Source organism: Pocillopora damicornis, chromosome 8 (assembly GCF_964200805.1).
Source record: "Pocillopora damicornis chromosome 8, jaPocDami1.2, whole genome shotgun sequence".
NCBI classification, from domain to species: Eukaryota; Metazoa; Cnidaria; class Anthozoa; order Scleractinia; family Pocilloporidae; genus Pocillopora; species Pocillopora damicornis.
Genome location: NC_142677.1, coordinates 14,130,726 through 14,146,021, shown reverse-complemented (window position 1 = coordinate 14,146,021; position 15,296 = coordinate 14,130,726). Strand labels below are relative to the sequence as shown.

At 36.9% G+C, this 15,296-nt stretch overlaps 1 protein-coding gene and 1 non-coding gene across 2 annotated transcripts; one reads left to right on the top strand and one right to left on the bottom strand.

The window, feature by feature from the left end:
* The first annotated feature begins 47 nt into the window (after window positions 1-47).
* LOC113669014 (uncharacterized) lies at window positions 48-3,140 on the top strand. The gene is made up of 3 exons (XM_027185000.2): window positions 48-1,194; window positions 1,995-2,156; window positions 2,443-3,140. Exons 1-3 carry the CDS (start codon window positions 1,075-1,077, stop codon window positions 2,713-2,715), a joined length of 555 nt encoding a protein of 184 aa, XP_027040801.2. The 5' UTR covers window positions 48-1,074; the 3' UTR covers window positions 2,716-3,140.
* A 145-nt stretch (window positions 3,141-3,285) lies between these two features.
* Window positions 3,286-8,136, bottom strand: LOC113669010 (uncharacterized; the record flags this gene model as incomplete). Its single annotated transcript, XR_016179327.1, has 6 exons — window positions 3,286-3,547; window positions 4,213-4,375; window positions 4,550-4,683; window positions 5,479-5,619; window positions 5,799-7,337; window positions 7,889-8,136. It is a non-coding gene; the product is annotated as an uncharacterized LOC113669010 (transcript).
* Window positions 8,137-15,296: the final 7,160 nt, after the last annotated feature.

The following is a 15,296-nucleotide window of genomic DNA, read 5'->3' as shown; positions in this document are numbered from 1 at the left end:
AAAATAATGGTCTGCTCGTGCGAAATACCTTCCAACGGTGTCTTTCTTGAAATGATCTGCTGCTCATGTGAGAGTTCTGTCCACGCACTTCTGGAGAAAATAGCAGATCGATTATCCATACTTTCAAGCAGTGATTTCCGAATATTGAATAATTATGAAAATACTCGGTAATCCACAGATGACACAGTCACTTGAACAAAGCGTTTGTCGCAAAATGCATTGATTTGTTATTGTCGTACAGATTGGTTCTAGGCCTCAGGCTGCGGCTATGGAAAACAATTCTTTGGCTTTTTTTCTGATAAATAAGGATATATATATATATATATATATGACTGCTGAAGAAGTTACTCTTGTAAAATATTCTAGGCTCTAGCATGCAAGTTGGACCTCTGTCTCAGCTGTGCATATAAATTATATCCCACTACATCAGCTGAGTCGCATCATCTCGTTGTCAAAGTGTTAAATAACGGTCGACTGAAATGGAAAATGGAAGGAGAAAGGAGGAAGGAAATAAAATAACAAAATGCTATGGCGAATATTATTTATAATTTATTTTGTTTTGTAATTTTTGCATAAAGAGTCCAATCAGAAGAATCATAAATAAAATTATAAAATAATTCAAATAGTACGGGCGCTCTGATTGGCCATAAAACCATTTTACATGAGCGTATGTAAACACGGTTTTCGTTCCTCTTTCATTAGTTATTTTATAAAAGAAATGTACAATGGTTTCCGTGTTTACATAGCCTGATGTAAACACGCGGGAGGTTGGGAGAAACGAGATAAGCGTAGGAAACCACGACGCGAAGCTGATTTTACATTTCTACTATCAAGAATCAATGAAAATTTGTCGGACCTCTAGCAGTACTTATTACCTACGTCGGAAGCGCGTGCATTACTTCAAGAATTCCTGTCATTGCGTCATCAGGGCATAATTGTTAATTTAGAGATAATCAGAGCTTCATTCACCAATTTAGTTTTTAAGTGACGCAGGAGAGCGCTTTTGGCTCGGGTTCAATGCTTTACTTAGACAATGAAAGCAGATGGACTGTCACTGCCGATCAGAGTTAGATCATGCTGAGTTCTTGTAGTCGTGAAGTACCACCTAACCAAATGATGAACCTTTTAACTAAGAAGCAATCTGGGCACAAGACGCTTAAAGAGCGCTTGAAATCCAAAAATAAAACTATCCAGGTAAGTTTGCAGTTTTCCACTGAGCATTTTCTTTGAGGGGAAATTATTTAAGCACCTAAAAAGGGTCTAGATCAAAAAATGTATGAGTCATTCCATGCTATATTTCAATTGCGGTTGGGCCGCTTCAATTTTGGTGCGAGTCATACAACGGAACTCTGATTTTTCCTGATGAAAATCACCAAACTCGTTCGTCATTCGCCATATCAAGATTAGCCTAAGACTGATGCTGTTGATTGAAGAGCAAATAGACGCACACGCAGACAACAAGTAATATAAATTAGATATTCCAACAATTCATTAGGCTTAGACGCCGAGAATTTCAAGCTCATTCTGAATTTAGAGCAAGTTTGTCTACTAGGGATGGTTTCTGAAAAAACCAAAGCCATGAATCTTTGAAGTAATATAATTTCACCCGAATAACAACGCACAATTTTCAATAATTTTAAAGAAAACCTTAATGTAAAACGATGCTACCAAAATATCAGTACCCTTCGTGTTAGTTTCTCTGACAGAAAACTTACGCATCGCGAAAAAAAAAAACACTGGATTTCTCCCACGCAGAACTTTTCCCTCGCGCGCACCAGTCAACTACTAAGCTTTTCGTTTTTAAGTTTCAAGCATTCAATTCTAAAAAATGACGAGGGAAGACCTCTTATGACTTGAAAATCATGCGGCATGTATAGCAATCACTCAAGGCTCGAAATCGAACTCGACTTTAAACGGGGATCTCAGTGCATGATTCCTTACACAACTAAATTTGGTTTTGGTCTACCATTCCTCAACATACATTACGATTTTAGCGCCTGAGAAACAGAGTTGCCTGGCTAGAGTTGCAGTTAACATTGCACTACACAGAGGATAAAACTACTGAGGACGATCGTGAAGAAATCGTAGTTGAAGATGATTGCCTAAAATGTGAACAACTGAGGAAAATGCTGAACAAATCTTTGAAACTGCCTCCGGTATGTTCTATTATTGTTGTTGTTGATTCTGATTTTTGGGGAATTTAAAAATCTTTATTTACAAAGGCACGAAAAGTAAAGTATTACTTCTTCGGTTTAATGGATAGTTTTGATAAGTCTTGAAATACGAGTAAGTGAAGAAATGACTTTACCTGATGATCAATAGCATTGACTAATAAATAAATTATGAAATATTATAGTAAAATTCCACAGTCACTCTTTGCTAATTTCGTATTTACATTTATCAATATTTTTGACCATTAATTAGAGCAATTTTTTTTGCCAGCTTCCAGGGCTACAAAATCTAGACGAAAACCAATTTGATAGCCGAACTGAGACAAATTCTGTTATCAGCGATGACGAAACAGTAGTGAGCATTGATGAAGATGATTTTAAACTCACTATTCAACCGTCCCACAATTCTCTATCAAGTGATCAAAAAGGAAATGTTGAAAACCTTCCTCATGATGATGACGGCTTCTTTAGAGGGGATCTTGCCGGTAACACCTGTTGCATTTTTTTAGTGGTGATGGCGATGTTACTTGTTTCTTGGATCTGAGAAGGAGAAGTGAAACTCTGGTCTTTACTCATATTTCGTCACGCTATTTGTGTTTGATTGGGTTCTGCTAAGAAGCCTCTGACAGTATAGATCTAAATCGCGTATAACCTCCAAAAGTAGGCCTATGAAGCTATGTAATTTTTATAAATTATTATCTTTAAATCTTTCCTTCAGACAAAGGTTGTCACTCCAAACACCATAGAAGCTTCTTGCTGGCTGCAGTTGTAATTTGAATGTATGGAAGCATACTGTTTTCATCCAAATTGGTGAAGAGCCCAGTAAAAATATAACATGTTCGCAGGAATCTGTTGTTCCTTGTGTGAGTTCTCCAGATGTAACTAAAACCAAATTTTAACGCCGGCATTCAACGACTTACACGTTAGGGTCAATAGATAGTGATCAAAAATGAAATTTATTCATGAGTAGCACTGTCGTCGATGTCATTGGTGTTTTTGGTGGTTTTTGGGAAATAACCAATTCATCATGGTTAGCTATGTTAGTTGACTCAGCTCGGAAATATAGAAGGCATAATAACTGGCTTCCAAATTTTCAGACTGCTCAACGAACTTAACAATGAATTGTTGAAAAAATTAGGCATTCACTAGAAAATGATCCTTTTTCCCCCTAGTCGACAATGGCTGAATCACAATGCAAAGCCTCAGCCTGGTTTTGTGCTCAGAAGATGCCGCTGAAGACAGGCTAAAACTCAGTCACAATTTTGTGTGTAAAGTGTCGTTGTTTTCTTGTCCACTTTCATGATGATTATTTCTTAGGCCTCTCAGCAGGGCTATGATCTTTTTCTTTGCAACAAACGTCAGGAATATAAAAAACCCTGTGTAGAAGCAAAGTAACTCATTATGGTGAGATTGATTTGATTTGCGATCGTTTAAACCTACCACTTTTGGTCAAAGAGAGTAACGAGGTCCGAAAATGCGATTCATCTGAGATGTAATCCCAACCCCAGACTCGCATTAACCCCGCTCTCTCCACTGACAGTTTCCTGCAGCTGCAATAACACTTGGAGGCCTTCCTTTACAAATTAGAAAAAAAGGTGTCCGTAAAATTTGACAAGGCAATTATTTCAGTTAAACCGTTCACAGTTTCCTCGGCCAGTATCTATCACCGAAACAGAAATGTCTCTTGAAAAATGCTCTTCTTTTGGAACAAAAGGAATTTTCTAGGGACGAAAAACTTTTGATTTTTGACTTTTGACTCAATTTCATGTGAAAGAGAAACGTCTCTGCCAAAAAAAAACATCTGAAAACTGAAAACTGATAATGTCAACTTGGCTTATCACAGCCCGAAAAAGAAGGCAATACTTGCATGTACATGTAAGTATTATAATTTCCATGTGTTTTGTAATTGTTTATTCGTATATCAAGAATGCAAGCTGATTTTCTCACGGATGCCATCATTCAAGAGAGTGTGACAGACCAAAAGGCTTGTGCGACCATTTGCCGGAAGGAGAGTCTAATTCACTGCTGCGTGTCAACCTACCTTGCAAGCTGTTAACGATAACAAAAAGATATATGGTTGCCTCTGCTTTGACGATGGAGTTCAGAAAACCGAGGATCCAAGTTAAACCAAAGACACAGGTCAGTTTGATACACAGAAGAGCAAGACTCGAATGACCCCTCTGATTTGTCAGTTGGCTTGTAACCTAACATATCAAAATATCCAGTTATTGTCGTGGAGATATATATTTCAATTGCCTTTTACCTTAACAGTATAGGCAAAGCAAGACAGACTGAACAGTATTTCTCGGAGGTCATCCCAGCGTCATAAACTATTACCAAAAATGAACTGAATCGATTTGTCTAATAAAACAGTTCACCTTTCGCACTTTGTAGATAGCAAACGCTGTCCAAGTCAGTGCTACGAAATTAGAGAAGATAAAAAATGCAATAGGTACACCCACAGCAAATAAGAGGGCAGTGCCGTTTTCCATCCAACAGAATCCTCCTCGTCCTGAAAAAGACACGAAAAGATATTTGAATTTGCGCTCACACATTACCTTTCCTTACATTCGTGCAATTCAAACAGTGCCTTGAGATGAAATTATGTGTGATTGAGAGTCCGGAAGTTATGCCCTCAACAATATAAAAATATCTCGCAAAATGAACTGAACTTTCTGTTAACTTTTACCATCAATTTATTTTTGTGCACCTTATTTATTCCAAAAATCACATTTTCGCGCCTCAAGTTTATTGCTTATTTAGGGGCAGCGTTCATTCAAAAATTAGACACGACAACGAAGGTTAGGTAAAGAGGTTAGGCTTGTTCTACGTCTGAATCTGTGCATCCGAAAGGATTTGCACCTGGTTCTCTCAGGATGTTAAACTGCATAAAAAGCGTTGGAGCTTGTGAAAGAGTCCTTCGAAAAGGCACCGCACCAGGGGGCCGCGGGGCTCATTAACTTTTCTGTCGAAAAAGCGCCGCTTATTCGAGAGAGGTGCTTTTTCGGGCTCGGCACTTGGGTGAATGTATTTATTTGAAATTTACAGCCCCTTTGTATGTTATTCCATTCATTAAAAGAGTCTTTCTGAAACTTAGCATGATCCATAATATCATTGTGAACATTCTTAGCTTCTGATTACGGAGCTTTTCCTAATTGACATATCTTGGTCAGTCTCAGCGGAACGGAGTTTTACCTTCTGAGTAACTATACTATGTTCAAATAAAATGTTGTGTACATATCTCCGACGATTTTTGCGATTCTGCACTCCCCTTCCCTCACGAAAAAACCTTAATCTAAACACTTGCCATAACCAATGTAAATGGTTTCAGTGTGGTCCAATAGAAAACAAATTCCAACAGCAGTAGCTGGGAAACCCCAGGCGCACAAGCTATATTTTTGGAAAGTCTTTCTCTGTTTCTTCTCTTGTTCTGAACGGAGGTCAGTATCTACAAAGAAAAGACAAAAAGTTTAGGAATTCAGTAAATTTTGCAGGTCTAGAGTCTGAAAACACAAACAACCGTTGTGGCGAAATGACTTCTCGGTGAAGAAGTCTATGGGCGAAATGACAGCATCGTTGGGTTTTACTTATTTCCGAAAAACTGAATGAATGATGAAAGTGTCTTACCATGAAAAACGAATGTTTTAGTCACGTCAAACGCCATGACACTCATCCACGCAAATAAGCACATCAAAAAATAATGAAGAAAGACTGCGATTCCTATACAGATCTCTTGGATAGTTTTTAACCCCGCCACAAACAGGAACATGTGATAACATATCATGGAAAGAGACAGGTTGACCAGGTTTTTGCCAGGGAGAGTCCTTAATTCTTTGAATGTACAGTAGATTACCAGCAAAATGAGGAGCGAAAAAACTGAAAGAGAACATCCGGCGTAGGTGAGAATATGCAATGTAGTTACATCAACAGCATAAGACCACTTTGTAATTATTTCATTTTTTAAATAATTACTTTTAAAGTCGGTACATAAGAATATGATGGAGCCGTTGGCGAAATACTCCGTGCGGTTGTAATTTGTTGAGTACAAGGGCACCCACAGAGTTCCGTTTGAATACAAAACAGTATCTGAAAGATTAAGCCGGATTCCGGAGCAGTTCAGCTTTATCAAGTTACTGTAAGTAGAGTTGGTCGAGTTATTAGAGTGTTTCTCATTCCCAATAACGCCTTGAAATGCCTCGCGACATTTGTCAACAAAAGGATCGTAAACGAATCCCTCCTAACAAGTTTTAAGATTCACAAGCTTGGTCTCGGTCTTTGTTCCATGTATGCTAATTTGGTTCGAATCAGAAGAAAAATCAAACAGGATACTCAATGGAGGAGGCGGTGGCTGAGGTGTAAACTCTGGTGACTTTGTTGAAGGTTTCCCAGTCATTGTGAGCTCCGTCGTGAATCCACGGTTCGTAAAATGAGTTGTTAGAGGTATTGTTCCTGGGGGCCTGGACTGCGGCAGTGTAGGCAATATCGGCAAATGATAAGGTGGGTCTGCCGCTACAGAAGAATTGTATTGTATTATAATGTGGAATTGCTGATCCCCCTTTTGTAGTATGTATTGGAGGCCTACTTGTTGCGGTGCTCAGGCATCCACAATTGAACTGCGTTATGTCTTCTCCGTTACATAGTGCGCAATGAGGATTTTTATGATGTGGGCTACCACAAACTGGGAAAGAGTAGTATGAACACAAGCTTTTTAAAACTGGTTCGTTGTCAATAGCTTGCCTTGCACAGCATGTGCTGTTGGCGAAAACGCAGTGTTTAAGGTTTATTTGCTGTCCCGCTGTAGGTCTGTACCTAACAGTACAGTTTTCTCTGATAAAATCCAATAGTAGCGTGTTGTCTTGGGGAAGAGCCGATGCGGGAATCCTTCCACAGTCGGCATTCATTTGCCAGTAGGATACACCTCGGACCGAATCGCATCTGGCGCAAAACACGTTTCCATAAATCAAACCTGATTTGTCGTCTACGACAGGCATACCATTCAGAAAGTCTTTGTTGTCTACTGTCTCACACAATCTTTGGAGTTCAGATTCACTATTACCAGGTGGACATTTTGTATTCATTACGTATCCATGGTTACTTGAACTATTCATATTGACACAGTGCCATTGCTTATGTTCATCGCCTCGACGGGCTAGCACTTGCGGACAGCTGGGGAATAAAAAAAAAAAGTATTTACCAATCAATCGATGTTGTGTCCACAAAATGGTTTTTCCAGGAGTCTACTTTCAAAACAAAAGTGATTATTGCAAGCCATAAACCCAACTGGCTTTGCATCCTTGCACTTTTACAGTGAAATATTACTACATGAGATGAAATTATGAATTACCTTTTCTTTTGTAGGCTCGTGTGCCGAGATCAGTCACATACTGCAAGTACGCGATTTTTAAATTTAAATTTACGGTGCTTTCAGCTATCACCCGTTTCAATAAATTGCCCCATAAATGTGTCTACGGCAGTAAAAAGGATCCACAGCTCCCTTATTCAGCGGTAGATTTGAGATTTCTCTCTTATTTCTCAATTGCTCTTTTCTTCCTTTGACGTTTTGGTGTACGTTGATTTTTTGGTTTTCTCGGCGTTACTTTTGCTCTAACTCAACTTAGCTCTGCCTTGTTAAGAGAAAAAAAACAGTTTGATTTCATTACCGAGATTATAAACCTGTTTGGCTTGCCGTCTTTATGATGAGTAACAAGTTTACTTACAAAGATAATAAATCATAGCAACAGTCTCCAACATCCAGGCAAAGACTATCGCAATAACACGATAAATTATTCTTGCGCTCTGCAATTCCATCTAACACTCCATAAGTACATCGAGTCCTGCATGACAGCTCATCGTTTGGACAAAGCGCGCTAAACCGAAAATCACCAGTAACATTCAATCTTCTTAAAATCGCTGCGGTACTTATATTGATTCCATTGTAAGTAACTACAAGATCATCACCTGCATTGCACAATTAAGACAAACATGAGTAACAGCTTTTCGCCAGAAGGAACAAAGCTTTCAAAACAGATATTTATTTTTGGCGAAATTGCGACTTAACTCTTCGATGCCTCGTGCTTATTCTGCAAATGTTAAATAAAGAATTGTCTTTCTATCTTCACCTCCGTGATTCATAAGTCAAATACCGTTTACAGGAGACTACCGGTAGTGAAGAATTCCCAATATTAAGATCTAAGTTTCCCTTGCAATAAAATGCTTATCACGGACGTTGCTCAATTGCGTTTTACAATTTCAGCCCTCGAAATCCACCCGTTTGTAAGGAGTATTTTAAGATGTTCTAAAATACAGCTTAGAGGTAACATTCTCTTGTTCTTTCCTCTTATTCACCTAATGACTTTTTATTTTCGCTTGATTCGTTGGGTTATGAACTTCAAGCTATTTTTCCCAGACTAAATTCTCTCTTTAAAGAATGGCTGATTGAACAAAAGTTAGCAACTTTTTCTTACCAGTAAAACCTACTGTCCACCATAACGTTGCAAACGAACAAATAACCGCGAAAAAGGTGGCATCATTATGCGTCTGGTATCCAAGCATCTTTCAGTTACCTGTGCGAGATACAGTAAATGTCCACTATGCGAGTGTATGGGATGTGTGGACGAAGCAACGTTATCAATTTATGTACACAATTTGATTTGACGAAAATCGCTTCAAATGAATAAAAGTCTTTTGAATTTTAGTCTCTGAGCCTAAAACATCGTATATCAAGTTCCTCCACTTTAAAAGTGCTTTTAAAGCTGCCGTTTTGCATGCATAAAATTGTAAATTCCGTTTGTTCTTCTCTGATACTAAATTTTGCAAGAGACATTAACACCTGAACAATTTCTATCGATAATCGATTATAATGGAAATCTTAAATAATTGCATAGTGGAGGCAAATGTCATTTACGATCATTTTTTGACACTTAAATGAATGTAGATCCCTGTTAATGTAACAAACCTAAAAAAAAACCAAGATGGGTCAAGATCATAAAGCACTCAGAGCAAAGAACATCAATGAACGATCGTCGCCCAAAGCTTAATCCATGGAAAATTCTAAGTATGCCTTAAAGCTGTTAAAACTCATTATTTGGCGGATTGTTTGAATTGAAAACGCTTGTTATTGACGTTAACAAATTGGTCAGGTGAGAAAAAGATAATTGAAAATATGAGGATGGACGTATTTTTTCAAGTAGCAAAGAGTAATTATTCACCAAACGCAGAGTGGGGTATTGTCTCATTGTTCAACGAAATACAGGCCATAAATATTTTATCGTGGAATGTACCCGTTCCACTAAAGTCAAATTTTTTATCCCTAGTAATCATATCCGTTTCCAGTCGAAACAATAACTAGTCGTGGGAAATTACCATTGAACATTGGGGGTCGAGGCTATTATGATAAATACATGTAGTTCTTAAACTGACCCACTCAAACGATAAATCTGGTCAGTTTAGGCGTAAAGTAGATTGTGAATCTAAAATACGAGCTCAAATGAAAATTAGGCATGCTGGATAGGAGTCCAGCCTTTCCCTTATGTGGATAAGTCATTAACATCATTGCGTCGTTTGCTTATCGAAGGAAATTTTCTCTATTTAGCACTCACCAACGACGTTAGAAATTACACACTGCAGAAAAAAAAAATCAAGCTTGAAGCCTGACCAAATCTCTTGTGTCTATCGTAAAAAAAACCGGACGATGTTTTGTCAAAGGTTTTGCTGCAAGAAACGATCACCTGCCTCAAAATTTCCTCCCCTTTCAATTAGGCGACATGTTGATTGATCAAATTTTCTTTTGTATTAATATTGATTAGCTGTGCAAAAAAAATTTTTTTTTGTTGTTTACATAACATATATGAATCTTCGAAACATAAGACACTTTTGCAATTGAGACATGAATCCTACTCACGCCGATTAGCTTGCATGAATAAGGGACCCGTGTAGACTATGATATCAAAAAACAATAATTAATTAACAATAATCCACCGAGCTGGAGGTGAATAGAACTTGCTATTCATTTCCAAACTTTCCAATCAGAGTGCGCGAAACGCACTTTCCACTTGTGTGGCACTGACTAACAATATATATGCAAAACGTTTTTTCTAGGTATTTTTGTTATCATTTATAGTCAATAATTAACGGGTTTTGGCAAGAAGATAAGATAGAGAGATATAGAAAAGAAACGAAAAGAAAATGAGATATTCGATCATGACTTCCAATTGTCCAGGTGAGGGTAGCACTAAAAAAGACTATGGGTCACAGTGACTTGTGTTTCAAAATCCCAAACGTTCTCATTCAAAATCATTTAGGTCCAATATTTGTCATTCTTATGCTTAGTTATTTGAAATTGGCCAACTCGCAAACAAAATGGGAAAATAATAAGAAAAGGAAAAATGATGTTGAAACATTGGCAAATGCTTATTCATTCCAAGTTGCATGAAAAATAATTTCGTTTCAAATGTTAATTCACGTAAAACTCCAGCTTTCTGCACAATTGGAATTGATTAACTTGCACTCGACCCATGAGCAAGCTCAAGTTTTTGTATTTATTCAAAGCTTTTTTCATTTACTTATCTTTTCGTTTATTTCATGTTACCTTATAGAAATGAAATGAAATTACGATTACTGATAATACATAGATTTCGCAAAGCCTTAAAGCGGAACTCCATTTAGTTCATTTTCCAGCCCTTCACCCTAACAAAACTTCTCATTACTGGCACTCGAAGAATTTGTTCAAGGGGATTTTAGAACCGGTCCAGGAGGTGGGGGGTGGGGAGTTGAGGGGGTGGAAAATTGACGGGGTCTAGAACTAAGGGAGGATGTTCTCGCAACTTCAATGCAAAGCTGACAAACACCCATGTTAGTCAGCGGTATTATCAAGCAACTAATTACCTTCGTTGGTGTTCCTGATGTTTTGGAATGGACGTTTCCTTTGTCAGATGTAGTGATGATGTCAGTTTCAGTTGAAATTAAATCATATTGAGCTTGACGTGAGAACAGTGAGTCAGTAAAACAATATGCCAGAATCCTTTGGGCTTCTCTCACATCTTCTCTTGAAGTTGCCAGGTATGACTACTTGCTCCACCGCTGTTTCCTTAACTTTCCAACCTCCTCTGATAAGCGTAGAAAATTAAAAGAAAAGTTACTTTCAACTCGTTTAAACCTGTTATTTTTTAACTCTTCTTTTGACTATTAGCGGTTCATGATTAGCCTATGGCTGGAAACACACGGCGTCTTTTTGAGATTTTTTCTGTTATTTAATTTATTAACCTCTGCCGTAACTGTATGTAATTACCAGTGTCTTTAAACCGACTGTCCATGACCTTTGCAACTCAAGCAACTGATATAAGAAATTTGCAAACTTTGTCTAACATGTTTCTCGCGCTGCGAAAGTTTAATTTAAAGGAAAACAAGCTAGAACTAGAATATCATGATTAAAACTTGACGATGAAGGGAGACTTCGGATTCGACCCATGAAGATATTTGTAGAAACCCGGCAAACACAATACCTGGATTTCATTTGTACATTATAGAAATCAATCCCTAACATCAATTAAGTTTTCTCTTTAGTTTTAAAGTCGAGTTAATGTTATTATTGGCCGTGTTAAAGAGGTTGATAAGTTTTAGATGGTATGCTCTGATATGTTTTCAAATAAATGAATTTACTAGAAGGTCAGGAGAAGTGCCAACATGTTCACAGGAAATACAACAATAAATTTTATTTATCTATAAAAAGTTTACATTTGACCATCTACGGGCAAATCTTTGTAATATACTTCGACCTTACCATTTTCTGCAACTTGTAAACACGGTTACAAAATTATTAGTCAGGAAAATGGAAAATTTGTGGCAAATACATCGTGTCTGAAATGCTATGTCCAAAACAACCTATCAGGATTGAGGAGGGTATATGTGGGAATAGGCTCAGTTGTTTGTGTCATAATTTGCCAATTGCTCCTGTTTCCAATGTTTTGATGAGGTTGGACTGTCACTTAAATGACCTAAGGATTTTAGCAGGCCAGCAGATTTGGGAAAATATACATAGTGAAAGTGACTTTTTTGTACAGCCAGGAAACTATCATTGTGAAAAGCCATACTTATGCTCGGCTACTCATTCTTATTTTGATAAACTACATGTAGCTTTAGAAAAGATATAATAGCTAATTACATAAATTTGATGTATAGGACAAAACTTTCATTTGACCATACTTTTATAACTAATAGCAAATAATATTAGGAGATCTAAAAATATTCAAAAGGATATAAATTTGGTTGAAAATTTAGAATTCAGTGTTGGCCACATAAATGAGACTCCTGGCAAAAGAAATGTGTCCTGATGAAAAAGCTAAGAAAAGTTTGCCACAACACCTGCCCATACTTGTTCAGCACATATTAAATGTTGAAAACACACATAAGCATGCGGATTTCCTATAAACTTAAGTTCAAGCCTGCCATGACTTTCAAAATATTGATGCACAGCTCAAAAAGAGTGCCAATAAATTTCATGTTTCTATTTATTCAGTTTGTCCGGTAAAACCAAGCCAAAATTTCATGTGACAACAGGATCAAGACTTTTTTACAACTAATTTAAAAATGTTAGCCTACCTGGAGCAACAACCTTCATGTACTCATTAAACCAAGTTTGTACTGATAATAGGAAAAATCACCAAACTTGTCTACTTCAATTTTTGAGGGCTTAGAGTACATAGAACTAGATATGATAAACAGCTATAATTAAAGCAAAGTTGAAAGTTTAAAAGCTAAAAGATAAACATTACAATCATCAAACCCCATGCATCCCAGCATAAATATTATCAATTACTTGTAACAACCCCAACTTCTCCCAAGCATTCATGTTTACAGGAAATCATTCATGTTTGTTCTTAGGTGACAGTCTGTACTTACAGTAGTTCTTCCATGCATAAATGCATTTTTGTGGTTATCTCACAGTGTATGACTGCACAGGTCACATGGAAGGTACATCCCTGCATGGGGACTGACAATTTAATTATCTCAGAAAACTGTTGCCATCAGAATTACAAGCCATGGTGTATAATTGCTCAAGTTTACAAACTAGTCACCTAATTGTTACAGTCAAGTTAATTCCTTTTTTGGGCTATCTTCAGCTGGACCATCGTGTTCCATGTGGGAACATCAAATGTTACTCGCATATTTGAAACATACAGTAAGTATATTTTAATCAATAAAATATAAATAAATTCCCCTTTTTAAGACATGTATAGTCATATGTATGAAATAGAAAGCATAGAGAGAAAGTTTTCTTGTGTAGAATGAAGCTTCAAACTCACTGACATTAACTTGACTGTAGAACATAATTCAGGTTTTAAATGAAAAAGCAATGCCATTTATGAATTTTCCTAGAGTAGATACCAAAAACTTAAAGATGGAATTCTAAAAAACTCTTCAAATATGGCATATCTTTATATTGAGATTTTAATCATTGGCTGGCACACAGAAAGATATAAAAGAGGCTCTCTAGAAAAACAAGGGCAATAAAATTACAGATTCAGGAGAAAAATATGGCAATTAAAGTAGTTTACTGACACCTGTGCTAACCTAAATTCAATCTGGACAGAAAACTCTGCAACTATTCTCATATTTTAATTAAACACGTTTAAATTAGTTGCAGGCAGGTTAGGAGGGAATTAAAGGAATGGATATATGCTACATAGAAAGAAACACATTACAATCAAATAAAACAGTGGCATATAACTTACATGAACATGTCTATGCTTCTGATTACAGCTATCCTGGTGATAATGGGAATTATATAATCGTGTAGTTGTCTACATATGTAAACCGGGTGCAATATACGGTCGTAAAATTGTGCCCTGTTTCTCAAATATGGCAAGTTTAGTACCTTCTGAGTTCTATGGGGCTTTTTAGGCTACAAATTAATCAAATGATCAACGAAATATGCCAAATTATCCATGAAACATTTAATAATTTGAAAATATGCTTTACTTGTGATAAAATTGACAGATTTGTCGTTCTTCCTCACTAATGAAATTCCCAGGGTGTAAATCAAATAATTCAAAAGAAAATATCAAAGCAAGTCACAGAAATGGTTCATGAACTGTAAACTCGTCGAAAATGTCTTCAGAAAGCTGCCAGAAATATTTTTTGATGGTGGTGTCGATTTGAATACATTGTTCCTAATCGCTTATGAAGTTCCGAGGTTGTAACTCAGTGAATTCAACAAAAAATATCCAGGAAGGTTACGGAAACGGACTCGTGAATTCTCAAAAACAGCTCTTGAACTAAAAAACTGTAAGTAACAATTAAATACGCTAACCATGTACGTACCAGCCTGCTAGAGAGCTCAATTCCAGGACCCCGTTTCAATACACAATCAAAGCTCGGACACTTCTTGCAAAACGTGATGACAATTTCAGAGATTGATTCCTTAGTTTCCAGCATTAGAAAAAAGTATCGTATCGATCGCACACATGTTCATCTTAACCGGCACATTAAGTACGCTTTACTCTTGACTGAAAGTGCGACCCGGGCTTTTGTTTGCATCACGCATTCGCGGTCCGTCACGGGTTTTCAAATGATCGACACATGACAATATTGCCAAAATCTAATTAGCCCGTCAGACTTGATGTATTCATGAATATCACTGACTCAATCTCATTCTATTTTGATTTTTGGAAAGCCATTATTTCATTCTAAGGGTTAAACCACACATCTTCGACATCTTTGAGTTTTCAAAATTTTGGAAAATTTTGAAAACTCTCGTGCTATTAATCCTTAATAGTACTTGGCCTCATGTGATTACCTATACAAATTACCAATAGCGCGCGGGCTTTCGATATTTCGTCTGTCTTGACTTTTTGTAATATTTTTTTCGTTTACAATATTAACAAGTTATAACATGATTTCTCTTGCAGTTTGGTTTAATAATGTCTTGTACATTTTTCAAAGACTACAAATTGCTTTTGTTCTACGGGTTCGTGTATTTTTTGTTATCTTTGAAAAATTCACTCGTCCTTATTAACACCAAATTGCACTCGAAATCATGTTATTACCTACACTTCTAGCTCGTTACACACGACCCCACGAGCAGGTAATGATTTCGTTTTCATAATCATAGCGTTTAAATTAAGAAAT